General features: G+C 48.1%; 2 protein-coding genes across 2 annotated transcripts in view; one reads left to right on the top strand and one right to left on the bottom strand.

The window, feature by feature from the left end:
* RAB43 (RAB43, member RAS oncogene family) overlaps window positions 1-16,693 on the bottom strand; it is a 38,463-nt gene extending 21,770 nt beyond the window's left edge. The window contains exon 1 of the mRNA XM_004475939.5: window positions 16,325-16,693. Coding sequence (XP_004475996.1) covers window positions 16,325-16,522 — 198 coding nt within the window. The 5' untranslated portion in view covers window positions 16,523-16,693. The remainder of the gene's footprint in view (window positions 1-16,324) is intronic.
* On the top strand, window positions 16,521-18,525 carry LOC131276118 (basic proline-rich protein-like). Its single transcript, XM_058288527.1, has 3 exons — window positions 16,521-16,921; window positions 17,017-18,216; window positions 18,309-18,525. The coding sequence occupies exons 1-3, from the start codon at window positions 16,521-16,523 to the stop codon at window positions 18,523-18,525; spliced, it is 1,818 nt and encodes a 605-aa protein (XP_058144510.1).
* Window positions 18,526-19,933: the final 1,408 nt, after the last annotated feature.

The raw sequence follows: 19,933 nt of genomic DNA, 5'->3' as shown, positions 1-19,933 counted from the left end.
ACTGCATTCCAGTTATCTACTCATACACCTGTACCCCAAATAGCTTGGGAGCTCCTGGAGAACAGGGGCTGTCTCTTACCTGCCTTTTTGCTTTTTTTTATTTTTATTTTTTTAAGTTTTTAAGGATACTTGGATTATACAAATGTCACATAAAAAAAAAATAGGGGATTCCCATATGCCCCGCTCCCCACACCTCCCACATTTTCCCACATTAACAACATCCCTCATTCATTGCAATTGATGAACACATTTGGAGCATTGCTACTAAGTGTGGATTAAAGTTTACATTGTTGTTAACACTCTCTCCCACCCAGTTCTGTAAGTTATGGCAAGATTTTTTACGGCCTGTATCTGTTAGTGCAGTGTCCTTTTCGCTTTGTGTTGAGGGCTTATTCTGGGTTGCTGTAGAATCAGAGTGTACCTGGAGGCATGAGCCACTGTGCCTAGAACAGCACCTAGGAGAGAAGGTACTTCTGGAGTGGACCAACAATGAACTAGTGGCCATTTAATTATCCTACTGACATGAAATTTATGTCTAAGGGTGTCAGATGGGTACCTTCCTGCCAAGAGAGCTCCACAGAGCACCTTCCAAGTTTCAGGCATTTTCCTCCTTTAATCCCATTTCAAACTGCCCACTGGTTGCAGACAGAGGACGTCAGCTCAAGACCGTGGTTCTTAAATGACACCCCAAGAAACAAAATTAACAGAGCAAGCCCCTGCTTCAAAAATAAACATCAATGAACCGGTGCAGCCACTGCGAAAAAGTTTGGCAGTTTGTCAGAAGGTTAAGCACACAATTACCATATGACCTGGCAGTCCCACTACTGGACGTGTACCCAAAGGAACTGAAAGCAGGGGTCCAAACAGGTATGAACACACGATGTTCACAGCGGCGTTGTGCAGAATTGCCAGAAGACGGAAGCCGCCCGAGTGTCCATCAACAGATGAACGGATACAGAAAACCTGTCTATCCACACAGTGGGGTATTATTCAGCCGTAAAAAGCAATGGAGTCCTTTTGCAAGCTATAACATGGATGAACCTTGAAGAAACTTGAAGACATCATGTTGAGTGTAATAAGGAAGACACAGAAGGGTAAATATTGTATGATCTCACTTAATGAAATAATTAGAATATGCAAACTCCTAGGGACAGAAAGTAGATTATAGGGCATCAGGACAGGTGGGGGGAATAGGGCGTACTGCTTAAAGGGTTGAGAGTTTCCGTCTGGGTGATGGAAAGTTTTTAGTACTGGATAGTGGTGATGGTAGCACAGTAGTGTGGGTATAATTAATACCACTGAATTGTATACTTCAAAGGGGTTAAAATGGGAACTTTTAGGTGGTACATGTTATCACAATAATTTTTTTAAAATACGCATGGAGCTTTACTTCTAAAATTGGTCGGTTTTGCTCTAGGTACATTATACCTTAATAAACCTGACTTTTAAAATACATAGATAGATAGATAAATGGAGAAATCAGGCCTCACTCTCAAGTGGTGAGACTCAGCGTCACTAACAGAGGGGTAACCTACCAGGATATACCGCCCGGTACCACGCCACAGAACATACTCAACATACCCTAGGGAGTGTTTTTGCCAAAAATATTGAACCTGAACCTAATCAAGCCTCTAAACTTCACTTCCAGTTTACGGGAAACATAAGGGCTAAAGCAGCACGTGAAAAGACATCAGTGAGGAAACCAGGAGACAAATACCAAAAGTGACTCTTGAAAAAAAAAAAAAAGGAAACAACTTCGGGGGAAAAAAAGTGAGGTGTCTGTCACTCTAGACTTAAAAGACTAAAGAGGCACAACAACCAAACACAAATCATGAACCCCTATTGCACTCTGTTCAAGGGCAGGAAATAAATTAATCAATCAATAAATATTATACTGCTGTTTATTTTTTTAAAAAAAGATAAACAGTTTGGAACTCAAATCCTTGATGATTTCAACATGGGAGTTGGTGGGAGGGCAGGGGACATGATGAGGAAAAGGAAGCAGAAGTGAGCTGAGGGTCTTGCCTGCTTCAGAGAAAAGAAAGAGATACTAAATCAGTTATATTTAAATAGGCATGAACATTTTAACAAGATGAATAGAAACAGCCTGTTGTTTGCAAACTACTGGAGGGATCCAGGAAGAGATAACTAATCCACCCAAAAGCAAGCCAGAGAAGACATACTTTGTGACATGGAAAAAGTAAATCACAGGACACTGACTACATTTTGGTTTAGTCATTCCTTCAACAAACAGGTGAAAACACAAAACAGCAACAAACTATTATTAAAAAAAAAAAAAAACAAGAAAATTGAGCTTGCACAGTTTACCTTCTCTCATGCACAAGGAGGAGGCAAATAGTAACAAACAAGTATGATTTGGGGTTATTGGGAAGTGCTAGAAAGAAAAACAAAGCAAGGCAAGCAAGAGGCTAAGGCCTAACTCAGACCTTGAAAACACGCCCAGGGAAAGAAGCCAGGCGCTTAGTGTGATTCCATTTCTATGAGACAGTCACAGCAGGCAAATCTACAGGCAGAAAGTAAAAATTAGTAGTGCCAGGAGATGAGGGGAGAGTGGGAGGGGGGGAGAGAGGAGTGACCACTAAGGGATGATGAAAATGCTCTAAAATTGTGGGGATGGTTGCACAACCCTGATAATACTAAAAACCACTCACTGAACTGTACGCCTTAAAGGGGGGAGACCGGGGTGGGAGGGTGTTTGGACAGGTGAATTCTATCTCAATGATGATGTTTTTACAAAGGAACTTGGGAGAGTGCTATTTTAGGCAGGGGAGTCAGGTTAAGGCCAATGGATATAAGGCAAAATAATCTGTTGATGTACGCACATATGTATATAATTGCAAAGTGAGCTGCCCCAGAGCCTACCTTAACACACGCAGGCTGTCCACCCCTTACCACTTTCCCGCCCAGAGGCAGGGAACCCCTGAGTTCCCATGAGCGGCTCCCCTTTTCACTGAACATTCGTTCCGCCAGGTGTACTTTGTTAAAATGGCCACGTGCCCTCAGGCAGCTCTTGCATGAACCAACCCGGAGCGCTGCTCCTCTCAGCAAGCAGAGCTTCCAGCCTCCATACACCACGGAGCTGATGGTACCTTCCCCTGCTCAGAGGCGTCTCCCCTTCTCTAACATTCACTTGCTCATTCATTCATTCATTCAGCCAATACTTGTCCAAGGCTTATTCTCAGAAAAATAACCCAAAGAATGCAGCAGAATCAGACTTGACATTGAAGTATTAACCTGGGAGCTTCCATAATAAAACTGACTTTTTTCTATGTCATTCTATTTCATCTAAATGTAAATACAGCAGATATGAACAATTCACAACTAGTAAACTTTAGTTTATTGTGCCAACTGTGATCAATTTCTTATCATAGAATCATCCAGTTTTTATGTAACCACAACAAATGTGAAACTCGTTAATCCAAGAGTGAAAAGGAGTCAAACAAAACAATCAAAGGTTTTCACTGGAAATGTAAACACAATATTTTTAGTTAAAAAAAAAATTTTGACACCTCTCATCCTTAAAAATGGTGGGGGTAAGGTGGAAGATTATATGGCTTGAAATCACAAGGAAATTTTTTCAGATACTGATGGTCTCCATGAGCCGGGAGAGGCTTTGTAGATGATACGGTCCCACATCCTCTTGTAGCAAAAGAGGAAACTGGTGCAAGGAGGTGAAATAATCTACTAACCGCCATGCTGTTGGCTACACGCCAACCTTTGAGACCTTTTAAATCAACATGAACTGTGTTCCCTTAGGAGTGCCCTGCCACGCAGAGGTGTCCCCCCTTAGGGGAGCCCCATGCACAAGGAGTGCACCCCGTAAGGAAAGCCACCCAGAGTGGAAGAAAGTGCAGCCTGCCCAGGAATGGTGCCGCACACACGGAGAGCTGACACAAGATGACGCGACAAAAAGAAACACAGATTCCCGTGCCGCTGACAACAACAGAAGCAGACAAAGAAGACGCAACAAATAGACACAGAGAACAGACAACCAAGGTGGGGGGGAGGGGGAGGGGAGAGAAATAAATAAATAAATAAATCTTTTAAAAAAAAAAAATCTGTGCCCTCAGGAGACCTTGCACTTATTCCAATGACCTGCCGAGGTCCACCATTCTGGAATTGCCTTTATAGCGAGCGGTGGGGGCAAGGCCCCTAGTCTAAAGGAAACCAGAATTATTTTATAGTCATATCTCATTATCATTTTTTTGTATTGTGGTAATATATATGCAACACAAAAGTTTCCATTTTAACCACTTTATGTGTACAATCCAATGATATTAATACATTCACAATATTGTGCTCCCTCACTACCATTCATTACCAAAGCTTTTTCTTAAAGCAGTTTTTTGAGATATATTCACATACCATACAATCCATCCACAAGAGCTTTTTCATCACCCCAAACTAAAACTCTGCACATTAACCAACAACTGCCCATTCCCCACTTCTCCTCAGTCCCTGATAACATCTAGTCGACTTTCTGTCTCTGTGAACTTGCCTCCGTGAATCTGTGTCAGGCTTATTTTACTCACCATGGTGGCTTTGAGGTTCATCCATGTGGAAGACTATACCAGAACTTCATTCCTTTTTGTGGCTGAATAATATTCCATTCTACGGATAAACCACATTTTGTTGATCTATTTATCCACTAATGGGCACTTGGGTGCCTTCCACCTTTCGGCTATTGTAAATACTGCTTCTATAAACATCAGTATACAAACCGTAGCTCATTTTTTACCAAAGCATTGAAAAACCTGCCGGTTATTAAAACAACTGTGAATAGAAAGCATCAAAATGAATTAAAAATTTGGGAAATAAGTATACAATAAGTATACTGTCCTTGAAAGGGACAGTACCCATTTACACATTTATGTTCTGGGTTAACAAAAAAAATCAATCAGGACCAAAATAGCATTGGTTTGTTTGTTTTTGTTAGCTCCTGACACTCAGGAAAATCTCGGTCATATCACTAGTTGGATACAAACTAAGCTAAGGGACTAAATCCCAGAGTCAATACTTTAAAATATTAAAATGTACGGTATGCAATAAAAGAGACAAGCAAAGAAACAGGAAATGATGGCCCATCCAAAGGAACAAGATAAAAGTCTAGAACTGTCACCAAAGAATATCGGTCTCTGGACACACCAGACAAAGATTTTCAACAACGATCCTCAGTATGCTCAAGTTAATAAAGGAAAACACAGAGAAAGAACTAAAGGATATCAGGAAAACAATGAAGGAACAATATGAGAATTCTAATAAAGACACAGAAAAATAAAATAAAATAAAATAAAATCATAGAAATGTTTAAAAGGAACCAAACAGAAATACTAGAACTGAAGACCACAATAATGTAAATGAAAAATTCTCTAGGAGGTTTCAGCAGCAGATAAGAGCTGGCAGAAGAAAGACTCGGTGACCTTGAAGACAAGAAAATCAATGGAGATGATTCAGGCTAAGGAGCAGGAAAAAAAAGTATTTTAAAAAGCAAAGAGAGCCTAAGTGACCTCTGGGACACCACCGAGTATACCAATATATGCATTATGGAAGTCCCAGGAGAAGAAAGGAACAGAAGGAATATTCAAGGAAATAAGGGCAGAAAACTTCCCAAATTTAAGACATGAATATGCACATTCAAGAACCCAAGGAACTCCAAGTAGTATAAACAAGAAGCAAACCACACCCAGACACATACTAGTCAAACTGACAAATTCCAATGATTTAGCAAACTAAACCCAAAGCAAACAGAAGGAAGGAAATAACAAAGGTTAAAGTGGAGATAAATGAAATAGAGAGAAAAAAAAAAACAATAGAGCAAATCAACAAATCCAAAAGTTGGTTCTTTGAAAAGATCTATATAAATGTAAAACCTTAGCTAGACTGACAAAGAAAAGATGCAAATAACTAAAATCAGAAAAAGAGGCCATTACGCTAACCCCACAGAATTAAAGTATTATAAGAAGATACAATGCACAATTGTATACCAACAAATTAGATAACTAAGATGAAATAGGCAAATTCATAGAAACACACTAGCTACCTACATAGATTCAAGAAGAAACAGAAGGGGAGCAGCTATATCTCAGTATTTTGACCATCCGCTTTCCATGTACAAGGCCCTGGTTTGGTCCCTGGTACTGCCAATAAATAAATACATACATACACACACAAAAAAGAAGAAATAGATGACCTCAAGAGATCAATAACAAGAGACTAAATCAGTAATCAAAAACTTTCCAACAAAGAAAAGTTCAGGACCAAGAATTTTATCAAACATTACAAAACGAATTAACACCAATCCTGCCTAAACTCTCCCAAAAAATTTAAAAAGAGGGAACACTCCCAAACTAATTCTATGAGGCCTACATCACCCTAATTCCAAAGGCATAAAAGATACCACAAGAAAACTACAAAATAATATATCCCTTTTGAATATTGATGCAAAAATATTCAACAAAATATGAGCAAAATGAATCCAACAGCACATTAAATGAATTATAAACCAGGATCAGGTGGGATTTATCTCAGGAATGCAAGAGTGGTTGCATTACCAAATGATTATCTCATTTGATGCAGAAAAGGCATCTGACAAAACCTAGCATCCCTTATAAAAACCCTTATAAAACTAGGAATAGAAGGAAACTTCCTCAACATGATAAAGGGGATACATAGAAACCCCACATCTAACATCTCGCTCAATAGTGAAAGACAAAGCTTTCCCCCTAAGATCAGGAAAAAGACAGGGATGCCCACTGTCAACCACTGTTAGTTATTCAACATTACTGGAAGTATTAGCCAGAGCAATTAGGCAAGAAAAATAATTAAAACACATCCAAGCTACAAAACAAAAAGTAAAATTTTCCTATTTACAGATGACATGATCCTATATATGGAAAATCCTAAAAAATCCACAACAAAGCTCCTAAAGCTAATAAATGAATTCAGCAGAGTGGCAGGGTACAAGATCAACACAGAAAACACAGGTGGTTCAGGCAATGAGGTACCTCCCTCCCCCATCAGAAGTCCTGGGTTCAGTTCCCAGTGCCTCCTAAGGAAACAAGGAAGACAGACAGACACAATAAGTGCAAACAATGTGGGGAAAGGAAGACATAAAGAATAAAATAAATCTTAAAAATAAAAAAAGAGGGAAGCAGATGTAGCTCAAGCGATTGGGCTCCCACCTACCATATGGAGGATCCCGGGTTCAATTCCAGGCTCCTGCTGGTGAAAAGCAAGCTGGCCCGTGTGGCACAGAGAGTTAGCACAACAAGATGACTCAACAGAAAAAGACACAGAGGAGAGAGAGTGAGAGACCAGGGAGCTAAGGTGGCTCAAGCGACTGAGTGCCTCTCTCCCATGTCGGAAGCTCCCAAGATCAGTTCATGGTGCCTCCTAAAGAGAAGACTAGAAGAAAAGACAAGCAGACACAGAAGAATGTGCAGTAATGGACAAAGAGAACAGACAGCAAGCGCAAGTGGCGGAGGATGGGAATAAATAAACCTTAAAAAAAAAACACAAAAATTATTAGTGTTTCAATACACAGGTAAAGAACAATCAAAGGGGAATTTTTTTTTGAAACTCTATTTACGATAGCAACTAAAAGAGTCAAATATCTAGGAATAAATTTAACCCAGGATATAAAGGACTTACATGTGGAAAACTACAAAAAATAGCTAAAAGAAATCAAAGAAAATGTAAATAAACAGAAGAGCATTCAGTGCTCATGGACTGGAAGACCAAATATTGTTACCCTGTACATAGGAAGCAGGCGCTCAACTGCTTGAGTTACATCCGCTCCTGATTTTTCACAACGGTACCAAGTCCACTCAATTGGGAAGGAGTAGTCTCTTCAACAAATTGTGCTGGGAAAACTGAATATCCATATGCCAAAGAATGATTACGGACCCCTACCTCATACCATATTCAAAACTTTACTAAACATTTTAACTCAAAATGAATAAAAAACTTAAATATAAAAACCAGAATTCTAAAACTCCTCGAAGAAAACATAGGGCATCTTCAGTGCCTTGTGTTAGCCAGTGGTTTCTTAGACTTTATATCAAAAGCAAAAGAAACAAAAGGAAAAATAAAATAATGGGACTTGGTCAAAATTAAAACTTGTTCATCCTTTGTTCATCAAAGGCTTTATCATGAAGTAAAAAGATAACCTACAGAATGGGAGGATATATTTGGAACTACCCATCTGAAAAAGGTTAATTATCCAGAATATATAAAGAAAACTTAAAACTCTATCAAAAAAAAGGCAAACAACCCAATTAAAAAATTAGCAAAAGACCTAAATAGACATTTCTCCAAAGAGAATATACAAATGGCCAAAAAGCACTTGAGAAGATGCTCAACATCATTAGCCATCAGGGAAATGTAAATCCAAACCACAATGAGATGCTATTTCACACCCACTAGAATGGCTACTTTAAAAAATCTAATTGTAGGAGAGGACGTGAAAAAACACAAAGACTTGTTCATTGTTGGTAAGAACATAAAGCAGTGCAGTCACTGTGGAATACAGTTTGGAAGTTCTTCAGAAAGTTAAGTATAGAATTACCATATGATCTGACAACCCCACTTCTAGGCATACACCCAAAAGAATTGAAAGCAGAGAACTGAAGAGATATTTGCACACCCATGTTCATAGTGGCAAAGATAGAAGCAACCCCCATGTCCATCAATAGATGAATGGATAAACAAAATGTGATCTATACATATAAGGACTATTATTCGGCCATAAAAAAGAATGATGATCCGATACATGAGACAACATGGATGAACCCTGAAGATATGCTGAGTGAAGATAGCCAGACAGAAAAGAACAAATATTGTTTGAACAAACAAATGAAATAAGTAGAAAAATCAAATCCATAGTTAGAAACTAGAATACAAGTAAAGAGGGGCTGTGGTGGGGGTAGGGTATGAGGAGTTAAAGCTTAATTGGAACAATTTCTGCTTGGGATCACTGGTGGTGGTGATGGCAGCATAACTGTGTAAATGTAATTAACAGCATAGAATTATGTATTTGAATGTGGTTAAAAGGAGATATTTTAGGTTGTATGTTACTAGAATAAAAAATTTTAAAAAAACATAGGATGTACAACACAAATAATGAATCCTAATGTAAACTATGGATTATAGTTAATATAATTATTATATATTATATATAATAGTCTTTCTTCAATTTTAGTAAAGGTACATTAATGCAAACTACTAATAGGAAAACTTCTGTGAATGAGTGGGGGGTATATGAGAACTGTATTTTCTGCATGATTTTTTCTGTAAACCTACAATTCTCTAATAAAACCTTTAAAAATATTTTTAAAATCAGTCCTATTATTCCTCAGGCACACTCCATACTTGGTAACACCACAATCATTCATGAGCAAGCAGGAAAATCTCTACAGACTAATAGACTTCATGCAATTACATTTGCCTTTTTTAACCCAGGAAAGGGAGGTTTGAAGTTTGTAAGAACTACTCTTATAGACTGTATGTAGAGCAGGCCTGTAATGGTATAGAAGCTGTTGATGACCAATGGTCCTCACATCTGAACTAAGGCAGGTTAGATAGGCTCTATTGAATAGCACTTGGTTGGCTTCTGTTACTATGTGAACCTACACACTCCATCAAAACAGCATTTCAGGAGCAGATGTGGCTCAAGTGGCTGAGTGCCTGCCTCCCACACAGGAGGTCCTGGGTTGTTTCTGGTGCCTCCTGAAAAAAATAAAAAACAACAACAACAAAAAAAGCAAAACAACTCAAAGTAACAACAAAAAATAATAATATAGTAAAAAGGAGAATTTTTAAAAAAACCAACTCGGGAGCAAATGTGGTTCACTGGTTGAGCATGGCTTCCCACACATGAGGTCCCAGGTTCAATCCACGGCCCCCAGTACCTCAAACAAACAAAAAAAAACAAACCAAAAAAAAAAAACAGCATTTCATAAGCCATTCTTCTAGCAGCTTTTCCTTCCGTCCAGCCGACCATTTCCACCACTTCCCTTAATTAATCTGAAAGGATTCATTTGCTTAAAAAGCCCCCAGCATCACAGAATATCAGTGTCATAACTCCAAAACGGAAAATGCAAGTGCTATCGGATGGCCTGGGTGGCCCCAATCTCGTTTGCTTGTTTTCTGGTAGTGGTAGAGGGCCTGCACAATACACGGTAGGCAAAGAGCAGCAGACTAGAAGCCACCCAGGGGCCTTGATCTCCTCCTCTGTAAAATGCGGCCATCTCACAGGGTGGCTACAAGGAGCCAAAGGAACATGGCATGCAAAAAGAGGTAAAGACCGGGAAGCTGTGGTACATGTGTGGGAGGGCTGTGACAACAGCTACTGAACTGTAGGCCATGTGGTTTCCTCGTGCCCAAGGCACTGATCCTATTTGCAGAATAAGAAAACCAGGCAGCAGCAGGCATCCTCGAGGGCCTCTCATGGGCCTAACAAGACACCAGGGCCAGAGGAAGGTAAAGGCTATATAAAAAAGTTTAACAACCAAAGAAATGAAAGAGAGGAAAGACATGTGGACACCCTGAGTCATAAGGTGGAGCGGGGAGGGACTTGTTACATTTTTTTATTTTAACTAATTATAAATTTTTTTAAAAAGATTATTTATTTATTATCCCCCGCCCCATTGTCTGCTCTCTGTGTCCATTCGCTGTGTTTTCTTCTGTGTCTGCTTGTCTTCTCTTTAGGCGGCACCAGCAACCGATCCTGGGACTTCTGGAGCACAAAAGGCACTTAATCTCCTGTGCCACCTCAGCTCCCTGGTCTTCTGCGTCTCATTGTCTCTCCTCTCTGTCTTTCTGTTGCATCATCTTGCTGCGCCAGCTCTCTGCTCAAGCCAGTTTGCCACACAGGCCAGCACTCCAAGCAGGTCAGCTCGCCATGTGGGCCAGCTCGCCTTCATCAGGGCACCCTGGAAATCGCACCCTGGACCTCCCATGTGGTAGGCAGGAGCCCAATCCTCGAGCCACATCGGCTTCCCACCTCGCTCCATTCGGCTTCCACGGTGAGCCCTAGCCACTTAGAACCACGGTCTGGATCTTTCCAGCACCAGCACAGCCACTTGCCTTTTCTTACAGGGAAAACCGTATGTGAGTAGGTAAGAAGGTAACAGTTTCTTCATTTTGCTGATAGGGTAAGAGACCAGTCAAGTGACTTGCTTAAGGCCAGCAGGGCAGCCGGGCTGAGCAACCATGCTTCCCGCCCCACTCAGCTCTCTGGCCAGGTGGTCTACACACCAACATCAGCTCCCTTTTATTGACTGTCCACTAGGTCCCAGGTCCTCAAAGGGACAGGTTTTTGCAGATAAAACAGTTTAGAAGAGGTGACATCACACGCCCAAGCTAATATGTGCATTTTTACCCTGGTACTGCATGGTTCCAAAGCTGGCTCTCTACCCACTATCTTTTCACTACACATGCTGCCTCAGAATTGTGAGAAACCCCAGAAGGCAAAGTTCATTTTGCAGTTAGGATGGTTGTCACTGACACTGAGAACAGATTTCTTCAGACAACCAGCATGGCCCAGAATTTCTGTCTTATCAAACATTCCTTTGGCTATTTCCGATCAAAGCAGAAAGAATCAAATCAATTTTTACCCAAATACGAGAAGGATATGAGCAAAGCCAGGCCCTTGATGGGAAGGACTGAGATACAAACCTAAAAAAAAAAAATTTCCTTTTACCTTGCCCCTGTTCCCCCCAGCCCCCTTTTGGAAGTGCCAGGAGCAGCTATAAAATCAAAGGTGACTTGTAGGGCCAAGGCAAGTTTGAGAGCCAAGGTCAAAGTTTCTGAAATCTTGAGGCCCTGGCCCAAGGGCATAAACTTTACTCCTGTGAAAATGAGATCTGGCCACATCCCGACTGGTAGACAGTGAACCTGATACAGAGCTGGTAAAGGAGGCACGATTCTAGAAGACTAACCTCTGTGCACGTACTTGAGGCCCTAGGATCTGCGAAAAAGAGAGTTTACATAACAGGCCTTTGTGTTGTCCCAGATAAGACTCACTTGAGGGGCTATCTGGATGTTTTAAGGATTTAGAACTGGCTGAGATTTCCTGGGGGATGGTGAAGTGGGAAGGAAAGGGGTGTGTATGGGGGGGGCGGTTAGTTAGGAAATATGGCAGCAACAGCAATCTATAAAAGCATGATTCTATTTACAACGGCACTTTCAGGATAAACTAGAAATGGCTAACATTGACTATCTCTAAGAAGGGACTGGGTGGCTTGGGGGACACAAAAGTGGAAAAAAGGATTACCTTCATATCCTTTCCAATCTTAAATTTTGAACCAGAAGAATGCATTATCGATTCAGAAATAAGCCAAGGTTATTTTAAAATATTTTAAGCATATCCATAAATTCCAGCACCCCTAAGAAGTTTAGGCAGAGCCAAAATCATCAGTCCCATTTAGTAGATGGGAAATCTGAGGCTCCAGTGAGGTCATCTAAATTGCCTAAGGTGGTTGGCAGGGCTGGAAAGTTGAGACCCAGACCCTCAGGCTCCTAAGCCAGTGTTTCTTTTCAGAGGCTCCAGAGTTTGAAAGACTAGCTAGCAGCACCCAAGTTCACATTCTAAGTTCAGTCCGTGTAGCCAGAGCCAAATGAATCCACACGGGAGAGCGCAAAGGAAATTCTCATCGAACGCAGAACCTCAGCCCGCGCTGCAAACACAGGGACTGTCTGTGGCTACATAAATGTTCTGGCTAACCAGCAAATCCCCAGAAGCTCTCTGAGGTTGCAATCCTTATTGAAAATCTTCATCAAATGCCCAAGTTCACATTCTTCCCTCAGTAAGGACAGAGGCTTCGATGGTATTTTTACTACATTCATTCACTTGCAGACTCTCGGGGTCCCCTTGATGAGCTCAGAGGGAATCAGAAGGGAGGTCCAGTGTGAAAATGAGCCCTGGGCTGAGGGGGAACCTTGGGTTCCAAGCCTGGTTTTGCCACGGATGTTGGCTGTGACCTTGGGAAGCCGGTCACTTCACTGGCCTTGCCTCAGCTTCCTCTCTGTAAAAATGAAAACCAGCCAATCCACAGACATGTACTGAACACACATGCCTGACGCTACTCTGAGTTCAGGGGCTCCCAGGTCCAGCAGGCAGGCATGACCCAGCGCTTTCAAGGCACTCACACTGAGCCAGGGGGACCAGCAAACATGGGCATTTCAAGTCCTGGTAAGTGCATGAAAAAAATAAAACAGACTAATGCAGTAGAGAGAATTAGGGAGATCAAGGAAGTTCTCTTGGAAGAGGTGGCATTTGAGTTGGGACCCGAGTGAAAAGGAAATAGTTGCACAATCTAGGGGCAAGGTATTCCAGGCAGGGGATGGACAGAGGTCCCGAGGGAGGAACAAACCTGGCATGCTTGAAGGACAGAAAAGGCTAGCATGGCTGGAGAAGTGTGCGCTAGGGACAGTGCAGAAGACAAACAGGCAACCTCTTGGGGTAAGGAGTTTGGTTGCCATGGGAAGCCACTACAGAAACAGAGGGTCTGACTAGATCTGTGACTATCAATTTCTTGGAACCTCCATATAAAACTAGATAAGGTGAGCAAATGTAGTCCAAGCGGTTGAGCACCTGCTTCCCATATATGAAGTCCCAGGTTTGATCCCTAGTACCTCCTAAAAACAAACAAACAAACAAAAAAAACTCTCATTGGAGAGTGGATGTAGCTCTGTGGTTGAGCATTTGTTTTCCATGTATGAGGTCCTGGGTTCAATCCCCCCGCACCTCCTACCAAAATAAAACCCTGATGAAAGCAGCATAGCTCTATCTGGTGGGAAACCAGTGAAAGCCCTTCTGTTTTCTTGGCTTATCCTCTGCTCCAGCCTCCCACCACCCCACCTGTAGCCCACCCCCAGGGCACTTCCAAGCCCTTGAACTCTGAGGAGCTGGAAAATCCACCCCGGGGTCTCTAAGGTTCCTTCAAGCTCTAGCAAAGCCCAGCCTTACAGGGAGAGATTTAGGAGATAAGGCTGGACGGTTGCTCCACCCGGGACAGACCCGAGAAAGGTTTCATACGAAATCCCTCATGTGAACTTGCTTTCTGCAGAAAGGACAGCAACAAAATCTAGTTCAGCAAAGTTTCCAGTTAAAATCACTGCTGTTAACAACAGGGACAGAAAACAGATCAGTGGTTGCCAGGGCCTGGGGTGGAGGGAGGGAACTGACTCCAAAGGGACACAAGGGAACTTTTGGGGTTGATGGGGAAATGTGCTATATTTTACCTTCAGTGAGGTTCCATGTCTATGTCAAAATTCATAAATTCATAAAATGGATGAAGTTCACTGTGTAAATTAAACCTCAATAAAACCGACTTTTTAAAAAAATCCCATTGCTAGATGAAGAAACAGTCTCAGAGAGAGGAAAAATGACTTGCTCCTGCTGAGTTGGGAGGGTTGCCCACCCTCTGCAGCTCAGTCTTATCTAACTCAGCAGCTACGAATGAGTCTTTTCCCTGCACCGGGCTTCAGGTTTCCCTGAGGCTCAAACCAGTAGGTCAACAATCCCCAGCTTTGAGCAATCGGATTCTAGGACGCAGTTTGGAGTCAGAAAAACTGGGAAGATAAATTCCCAAGTTTGTGCCCTGGGGCAAGCCTGCCCTGTGTGGATAACACCCTCTTGGAAGCAGGGAGCACATCTGGAAAGCAGCTGGCCTGCACCCAGGAGACTCAAGAAGGGCTGCAGTTAGCACCATTAAAAGGCTTAACTACACCAACCCTGCTGTCCTCTCTCGCTCCCAGTTCTTACAGGCTGCTTCCGAAGAACAAGCTGGAAAAGACCCGAAGGAAATAAAAAACGAAACTGCTAACCGCCCTGACCTGCATTGCCTAAGCTGAACTCTGCCACATCGTGCACCCTCCGGGTTATCTGGACAGGTAAACAGGAGCACCCTGCCCCTCCCCGACCACCCTCAGCACCGCACCACCACAAGCCCTTTGGGTGCAGGCAGGTGCCTGTGAGAGGAACCCTGTTCTCTGTGCCTCTATTTTTTTTTTTAAACACTCCACTTTGCCCGTAGCTGCTGGCATCACCACAGTGGCACCAACTCCGCTGGTCACGGACACCCTCCACCCGTGCCACAGCCCTCCCCTCCGCCACCTGCTCCAAAAGCGATAGTCCCGACAGACTCAACGCGGCCCGCCTGCACCTGGCTTTTTTCTGCCGCCAAGGAGAGCAAAACCAACACACACCCGGGAGAATGTAAATAAAACTCTTCAAGGCGGGGAGTTTCTGTTTCTCCATTTCCCTGGCACTGTGGCCACGGAAAGACCACTGACTTGCTTTTTTTTTTTTTTTTCCTTTCTCCGTGGCGGGGCAGGAGGGAGGCAACACCCAGAAATTATTCCAGTTTTAGAGAAGGGCAGACAAAGAGCGAAAGTCGCCTGTCCAAAGCCAACACCGAGCAGGCCCGCAGCAGCCAGGGAGGCCCTGCTCCAGCCTCCTGACCACACCCTTCCGAGCCCGCATCTCCCCCTGAAACGCAGAGCTACACCTGCCGGCCCTGCCGCCCGCCCCGGCCTCCCCCGAGTCCTGCGGGCGACAGTGTGAGCTCCGGAGCACGGAAGAAGGGGAAGGACCAGTGCCCGGGGCACTCAGGAAAGTGAATGGGTGCCCGCTGGCGACGAGAGCCAGGCCCCGCTGGGGGCGGGCCGAGGCGGGAGGTGAGAAACTCCGATGCGTCAATCACAAGTGCTTATCGAATCAGTGCCGGGACGAGGCCCCCGACGCGACATCCTGCCGCGGCTGCCCGAGCCCGGGGTCCTAGCCCGCCTTCCGGGATCTGCGCGAGGTTTCAGTTTCTATCCCGCGGCCGAGCGGCGGGGGAGGGGGCGGGGCCGGCCCGTCTGGGGTCAAGTTCCACCACCCGGGCCACAAAGGCGCTGCGGGGAGGCGTGGCCAGGCCGGAAACTGACAACAACAGAAAGTTTGGCCCTTCAGGTCCCAGAAGGATCTACTTCCTGACCCCTCCCGGTCGTGGGGATGGGGGGGAGGCGTGAGGGGCCTGGGGGAGCGGCGGTGGGGAAGGGTCCAGGGCCGGCCGCCCCCCCCCGCCCCCGGCGACATGCGGCCCCCGACGGCCAGGTCGCGGCGCGCCCCCCACTCCGCCTCCCGCCCACACCCGGCTCGCGGGCCGGAGCCTGGCCCGGATCCCGAGGCCCGCTCCACCGGGGAGAAGGGAGCGGGGAAGCCGCGGGGCGGGCAGGAGAGCCGGCGCAGCCCGGAGAGCGCCGGCGCGGGCCCGCCAAGGCAGACCCGCCGAGGGCCCGAGCCCCCGCGGCGCACCTTGACCCGCTTGCCCTGGACCTCCAGCGTCTTCATGGTGAAGTCCACGCCGATCGTGCTGCCCTGGCGCTCCGAGAAGGCGCCCGTCTTGAAGCGCTGCACCACGCACGTCTTGCCCACGCTCGCGTCCCCCACCAGCACCAGCTTGAACAGGAAATCGTACAGCTCGTCCGGGTCCCCTGGGCCCGGCCCCGCCATGGCCGCGCGGGAGGGAAAGGGCCGGCGCTCCAGACGCGGGCGACCGAGGCTCACCGCAGCCGCGGGGCGGGCTCGAGTGGCGCCAGCCCCCGGGCCGCCGGGCGACGTGGAACCGCCGGAGCACCTGAGCCGCGGGCGCGCCCGCCGCCTGCCACCGCAGCCCCGCCCCGCGCCCCGGCGGCCTCGGCCCCGCCCCGGCTCGCCCGCCCCGCCCTCAGCTCCGCCCTCCCCGCCCTCCGCCCGCTCCCGCCCGGCACCGCCCTCAGGCCCGCCTCAGCCCGACCGCGCCCACAGGCCCCTTCAGCCCTCAGCCCGGCCCCGCCCACAGCCCTCCTCAGCCCTCAGCCCGCCTCAGAACGGGCCCGCCCACAGCCCGCCTCAGCCCGGCCCCGCCCACAGGCCCCCTCAGCCCGACCCCGCCCACAGCCCGCCTCAGCCCTCAGCTCGACCCCGCCCACAGCCCGCCTCAGCCCTCAGCTCGACCCGGTCCACAGGCCCCTTCAGCCCTCAGCCCGGCCCCGCCCACAGCCCTCCTCAGCCCTCAGCCCGCCTCAGAACGGGCCCGCCCACAGCCCGCCTCAGAACGGCCCCGCCCACAGCCCGCCTCAGCCCTCAGCCCGACCCCGCCCACAGCCCGCCTCAGCCCTCAGCTCGACCCCGCCCACAGCCCGCCTCAGCCCTCAGCTCGACCCGGTCCACAGGCCCCTTCAGCCCTCAGCCCGGCCCCGCCCACAGCCCTCCTCAGCCCTCAGCCCGCCTCAGAACGGGCCCGCCCACAGCCCGCCTCAGAACGGCCCCGCCCACAGCCCGCCTCAGCCCTCAGCCCGACCCCGCCCACAGCCCGCCTCAGCCCTCAGCTCGACCCCGCCCACAGCCCGCCTCAGCCCTCAGCTCGACCCGGTCCACAGGCCCCTTCAGCCCTCAGCCCGGCCCCGCCCACAGGCCCCCTCAGCCCTCAGCCCGGCCCCGACCACAGCCCTCCTCAGCCCTCAGCCCGCCTCAGAACGGGCCCGCCCACAGCCCGCCTCAGAACGGCCCCGCCCACAGCCCGCCTCAGCCCTCAGCCCGACCCCGCCCACAGCCCGCCTCAGCCCTCAGCCCGACCCCGCCCACAGCCCGCCTCAGCCCTCAGCTCGACCCGGTCCACAGGCCCCCTCAGCCCTCAGCCCGGCCCCGCCCACAGCCCGCCTCAGCCCTCAGCCCGACCCCGCCCACAGCCCGCCTCAGCCCTCAGCTCGACCCGGTCCACAGGCCCCCTCAGCCCTCAGCCCGGCCCCGCCCTCAGCCCTCAGCCCGCCTCAGAACGGGCCCGCCCACAGCCCGCCTCAGAACGGCCCCGCCCACAACCGGCCTCAGAACGGGCCCGCCCTCAGCCCGGCCCCGCCCACAGCCCGCCTCAGCCCTCAGCCCGGCCCCGCCCACAGCCCGCCTCAGCCCTCAGCCCGACCCCGACCACAGGACCCTCAGCCCTCAGCCCGGCCCCGTCCACAGCCCGCCTCAGCCCTCAGCCCGGCCCCGCCCACAGGCCCCCTCAGCCCGGCCCCGCCCACAGGCGCCCTCAGCCCTCAGCCCGGCCCCGCCCACAGGCCCCCTCAGCCCTCAGCCCGGCCCCGCCCACAGCCCGCCTCAGCCCTCGGGCCCGCCCCAGCCCCGCCTTTCCGGAAGCCCGATTCTGCCCCCTACTGCCGCCATCCGTCCGGCTGCCAGACGGTTTCCGCCCTCCAGCCTGCGCTTGGCAGGGTGCCTGCCCGATTCCACGCACAGTCCCTCTCTCGTCCCCGCCCAGTCCTTCTGGCTCCGCCCACCGCCCGAACACACCGCCCACCTCGGACCTCAGCCGGGTGGAGGCCCCAGGTTCTGCCCGGTGCCTCCTCCACCCTCCAGGCCTGGCCGGCCGGCCCGAGTGGGCTCTCCTACCTGTTGCCTCTGAGACCACGGTCAGGAGCAGCATTGAGGGACTGGTGCAGTCTCCGGGCCTGCAAGCTTGGAGCTTGCTCATGTAGCCTTTGGACCCGCAATGGCCTCTGCCAGCCCTGGAGCCGTTGGTGAAAGCGACATCATGGTAGTGTCATCTCAGTGCTCACATGGACAGAGTGGACAATTCAGACCCTCTCTAACAGAGGGATGGATTAAGTGGCAACATTTTCCCACATTGAGGAAGCAAAAGGCCTGGCATACCACAAGGAGGAATGGAGAAGGCTTGAGTGGGGGCAAAATTAAGCTGCCTGTAAAAGGGGAAGAGGCCGATGTCCTTGAGAGGAGAACTGCAGACTATGGACACGAAGGAGAGGGGAATTAGGGAGGCTTCCAGAAGAAGGAGTTGTCAGAAGCCATCGCCCAACGGCAGCCTACCAGGGGCTGAGCAAGGTTCAAATGACTCGGGTGGGGCCCATTCAGCTGGGATGATGGGTCCAGTTGGGGGAAATTGACCAGGCAGAAAATCACCAATGATCAGCCTGAGTGCAAGAACCAGCGAGGCTTGTGGGGACCTGTGGGAGGGCACACCTGGCACACCAGGGTTCCTCAGAAAAATAAGAACCACCTCTCTTAAGAACCTTAAAGTACATCAGATAGGGGAAGCAGACTTGGCCCAGTGGATAGGGCCTCTGCCTACCACATGGGAGGTCCGCAGTTCAAACCCCGGGCCTCCTTGACCCGTGTGGAACTGGCCCACGCGCAGTGCTGATGCAGGCAAATAGTGCCCTGCCACGCAGGGGTGTCCCCCACATAGGGGAGCCCCATGCACAAGGAGTGCACCCTGTAAGGAGAGCCGCCCAGCGGGAAAGAAAGTTCAGCCTGCCCAGGAATGGCGCCGCACACACAGAGAGCTGACACAAGATGACCCAACAAAAAAGAAACACAGATTCTCGGTGCTGCTGATAAGGATAGAAGCGGTCACAGAAGAACACACAGCGAAGGGACACAGAGAGCAGACAACTGCGGGAAGGGGAGAGAAATAAAATAAAATAAACAATAATAATAAAGTACATCAAATAGGGCATATCCCCCAAATGGCTTCCCAGCAATAAAAACAGGCACGCCAATTCTATTCACTTCAACAAATTTGGTGAATACCTCCTATGAACCTGGCACTCTTCTAGGCCTTGGAATACATCAGTGAACAAAACAGATGAAAATCCATTCTCTCCCCTGCAGAAAAGGGAAGAGGAAATTTCCACCACTTAAGGAAACTGCAGAGAACAAGTCTACCTGTACCAGTGCCCCTACAGATCCCTGACCACTGGCCAAGTGGGAAAGGGATTGGACAGAGAAGGCAATGGAGAAGGGAAAGAGTTGTCGTCTCTGAAACAGTTTGAAGTTCCTTCTCATGAGAAATATCCAGCAGTACCAGACAGGAAACTCCAAAGTGCCATTGAAAAGCAATTCTAGGAAGGCAGCTTTGGTTCTTTA

Source organism: Dasypus novemcinctus, chromosome 26, assembly GCF_030445035.2.
Source record: "Dasypus novemcinctus isolate mDasNov1 chromosome 26, mDasNov1.1.hap2, whole genome shotgun sequence".
NCBI lineage: Eukaryota > Metazoa > Chordata > Mammalia > Cingulata > Dasypodidae > Dasypus > Dasypus novemcinctus.
The sequence above is the reverse complement of the archived record's forward strand: the minus strand, read 5'-3'. Positions and strand labels throughout refer to the sequence as shown.